The 4,082-nt window shown below is 38.0% G+C and overlaps 1 protein-coding gene across 1 annotated transcript; it reads right to left on the bottom strand.

The window, feature by feature from the left end:
* Positions 1–369: 369 nt before the first annotated feature.
* LOC104857025 (olfactory receptor 10J5) lies at positions 370–1,290 on the bottom strand. Its single transcript, XM_033766148.1, is given in 4 exon segments — positions 370–830; positions 833–1,111; positions 1,114–1,269; positions 1,272–1,290. Coding segments are annotated over 4 exon segments (915 nt in total).
* Between the last annotated feature and the right edge of the window lie 2,792 nt (positions 1,291–4,082).

The raw sequence follows: 4,082 nt of genomic DNA, 5'->3' as shown, positions 1-4,082 counted from the left end.
CTCTGCCACCGGTATTCCAATTGTCTCTGTTCCACATCCCTTTGCCAGACTAGGTCAAGGATTTGACTGTCAGAGAGTTCAGGCAAAGTGGGGCTAAAACAAGTTTTCAGAACCAAAATCTTCAGTCACAAAAACAAGCAGGCATAATCCAGGTTGGGGTGAATCTTGTATGTGACAACAGCAATAACAAAAAAATTAGAATAGAAACTGCATTCTGCTATTGCTAGAATGTAAAAAAGAAAAGCTGTCTTACATTACTTTCAATGATGTCATATTTCTTAAACCTATGTATTATGGCCTGTTTGTGTGTGAGTAGACACATATTACACTCTACTAAAGGTCTCCTGACAAAACAATTCAATCATTCTGTTAAGATACGTTTCTACCCATAGCTCTGCATAGGTCATCTTTGACATCCTTGTTTCTCAGATGGTAAACAACAGGGTTCAGAAGCGGGGTGATGATGGTGTAGGTTTCAGAAAAGAAACTTTTTTCTACTGAGGTTTCTGATTTAGGCTTCAGGTAGGTGATGAGGGTACAGCCAGAGTGGACAATGACTACAGTGAGGTGGGAGGCACAGGTGGCAAAGGCCTTCTTCCGTCCCTCAGTGCAGGCAATTTTAAGGATGGAAGAGATGATGAGGACACAGGAGTTGCAGATCAGGCCTATAGGCACAAGAATCACAAGTGAACTTACACCATAACTGATCATTTCATTGATAGTTGTACCAACAAAGAGCTTCCTGACTGGATAAATGTCACAGAAGTGACCCGCGACCTTGCCACAGAAAGGCAAAATGAACATGGCTGTCAAACGGAGAGCTGCCACAGCAGACCAGTGCCAAAGGAACCACACACTACGCTGGCGTGCATTCTTTTGCTCATGATTACTGTATCCCTCAGGGGCTTGCAGATGGTTACGTAGCAGTCATAGCCCGTTGCCGTGAGCAGGAAGCAACTGTTAGTGGCCAAGGTAACAAAAATAAAGAATGTTTGGGTTGCACAGCCTGCCAAGGAGATGGGCTGCTTATGAAAAGTGAGACCCAAAAGCATTGGTGGGGTGATGACCAGTGTGTACACAGTCTCTGAACTACCCAGAATGCTCAGGAACAGTACATGGGAGCGTGGAGGTGAAGGCGAATGAGGGTAATAGTCACAACGATGACAGTGCCAGCTAGAGTTTAAAAGTAGATGGTTAGGAAAACCACAAAGGGGGTTATTTGATGATTTCCAGACCTAGCAAACCCCAAAGAGACAAATTCTCTTACTTTGTGAAGTTCTTTCTCTGCATCCTGCTATAGTAGTCTGAAAGCAATAAAGGGAGTCATCAGAGGGAAGCTTCTCATGAGCAATTGGATTTCAAAACAAGGGGAAATGATAGCAGGACTGAGAGAATGAGCCGAATTCCTCCTTTGTGAGTAGCAAGCTTATGTTTAGGGTTCGTGCACATGCCTCTTTCATATTTACACATCTGAAAGTTATCTACATTAAAGAAAAGTATTTCCTAAAAAAGAAAAAAGATTTCTGAGAACATACTCACCTCACAGCTACCAAAGTGATGTCAGGAAGGAAAACGGAAAAAAGCAGAAAGTCGTATTCTGTTCCAACCAGTAACATAGCCGCTATTTAAATCCTCTTAACAAGAAGGAAAACCAATAACGTACATGTCAGAAAAAAACATAAATATAAGTGTGTTACAGCAGTATGAAGTATTCAAAGGACGTAGACTAAAAAATGGTGGCCGGATTTGGTGGCAAGGTCATTAAGGATCTGTTATACAATGTTCACCTGCATTTTGAGGCTAAAAGCTCGATTTCAGAGAAGTAATATGGTCCAGCCATGTCATTGTATCCTCAAAGCCAAACAACTACAAAAAGCTTCTGCCATGATCTGAAATGAATGTTTTGAATTCCACCAAAGAAATATGTTTTGCTGATGCCAGTCGTCCTTCTGAGGGAAGTCAGAAAGGGAGTTGTGATTGAGAAAGAAAGTGTTTAGTTTTAATGTTTTAGTTTCAGCATAAAAGGATTATGACAATTTCAGATAATACAGACAGGGGAATAAAAGCAGTACAGTTGAAAGGAGGAGGAAGGAGTGAGCTCACTGGGGCCCAACTGACATCTGGTGAATAATCTGATGTAATTGCGTGAGACAGTACATTGGCCCCCTTTGTTTAAAATGTCTAAACTGTGTAGAAAGCATCCTGTGGTTCTCTACAGTGACCATTTCAGTGTTCTCTCTTCATTTTTAGAACTACTGAAATACACTTCTACTTTCACCCACCAGAAGTCTTTAAGAGAGGATTCCGTCATATTTATATGCCCATTAAACCATTTGCTCAAATCTCACTGAACAACATCCCTTGCTAAAGCTATTGGACTCTGCTTGTTCCTCTTTTTATCATCTTTCTCTGCTTTGTTTGACACTTTTGATCCCTGGCTCATGGAAACATTCTCTGACTTTAGTTTCCATGACACCACATCATTTTTCTGTTCTCCCAGCATCCACATAGCTATCTGCTATGAACCTGCTCCTTCCACATATACTATGAGAGCTTTTGCTGTCTTCAAGACAATCCTTTGCCCTTGCTGTTTTCTTTCCATTTTCTCAGCAATCAGTTTCTACATTTTGGAGTCTAATCTACTATAAATAATATTTACTATAAATCTCTCACTTTCTAGATTCAAAGTAAGTCACTTATATTTAGGGTATCCAAACCTATAGCTAGGATAGAAAAACATATTCCCATTCTAAAATGTATACAGTTATGCAGAGAATCATGAACACCAAAACAATTCAGAAAAAATATATATACAAAGCTAAAGGTCTCACCCTACTTTATTTGAAGACTAGTAATCAAGATATTGTGGTCTCAGGGCAAGGAGACAATGTCACAAAATGCAGAGTCCAAAAGAACCACCACATTTTCATGGATAACTGATTATTTTTATAAAGTGGTAAGGTGCTTTCAACAAAATTCAGCTGCAACAAGTAAATTGCCACATAAGGAAAAATAAACCTTAAACTTTACTTCATGACATACACAAAAAAGTAAAAATAACTAAAAATAAATCCTAAACATGCATAAAGATAAAACCTTAAGTTGTAGACAAAAATAAAAGATAGAATCCTCAGGAATTTGAAATAAGCAATGAATTCATAGGTATCAAAAAGTATGAACCATAAAATAACACATCACACATAGGATGTTGTCAAAATTAAAAGCTTCTACTCTTCAAAAGACACTGTTTTAAAAAAAAATGAATGAGGACCAGGGATTTAGCTCAGTGGTTTCATCCCCTGCCTCATAAGTGCAAGGACCCAAGTTTGATCCCTGGTACTAAAAGAAAACAAACGGTGGGGCGGTCTCAGAGTGCAGAAAACATTCACGGTATACATGTATAAAATTGTATCCAAAATATATAACATATTCTTGAAATCTACAATGTATTCTTATATTGCCAAAATATTTGAATAGACATTTAACAAAAGAATAGCTGGAAATGCTCAAAAGTCATATGAAAGGATGCTCAAAATCATTGGCCATTACAGAAATAAAAAATAAAACTCCCATGAGATGCTGCTGCACACCCTCTCAGTAGCTGAAACTAAGAGGCCTAACACCTCATATTGGCAATGGGGTGAAGAAATTGGGCAGCTTTACATTTGCTAATGGGAGTATTAAGTGGTATAACCAATTTGGAGAACAAGGTCACAGCTTTTTAGAAAGTTAAATTTATACTTTCTCCATGACTCAGTAATTTTCCCTAAGTATTTACATAAGAGAAATGAAAACATTGTGTCCACATAAATATATTTATATATGGATGTTCCTAGCAGCTGTCCTCCTAAAAGCCAAAAACTACAAACAACCAAATGTCCAAATTATGTACTCATATAGTGAAACACTGTTCAGCAATAAAGAACAGATTACTAATACAAAAAGCAACACAGCTTAATCGTAAAAACACACTGAATCATAGAAGTCAGACACAATTTAATACAGTATGACTATATTTATATGGAACCTTGGAAAATGCAAATTAATCTATAGTACTAGAAAAAAAGAACTTGCCAGAACTG

This window comes from Fukomys damarensis, unplaced genomic scaffold (genome assembly GCF_012274545.1).
Source record: "Fukomys damarensis isolate Sample0158 unplaced genomic scaffold, DMR_v1.0_HiC HiC_scaffold_19, whole genome shotgun sequence".
NCBI lineage: Eukaryota > Metazoa > Chordata > Mammalia > Rodentia > Bathyergidae > Fukomys > Fukomys damarensis.
Note: the sequence above shows the minus strand (reverse complement) of the source record. Positions and strands in the feature narration are given on the sequence as shown.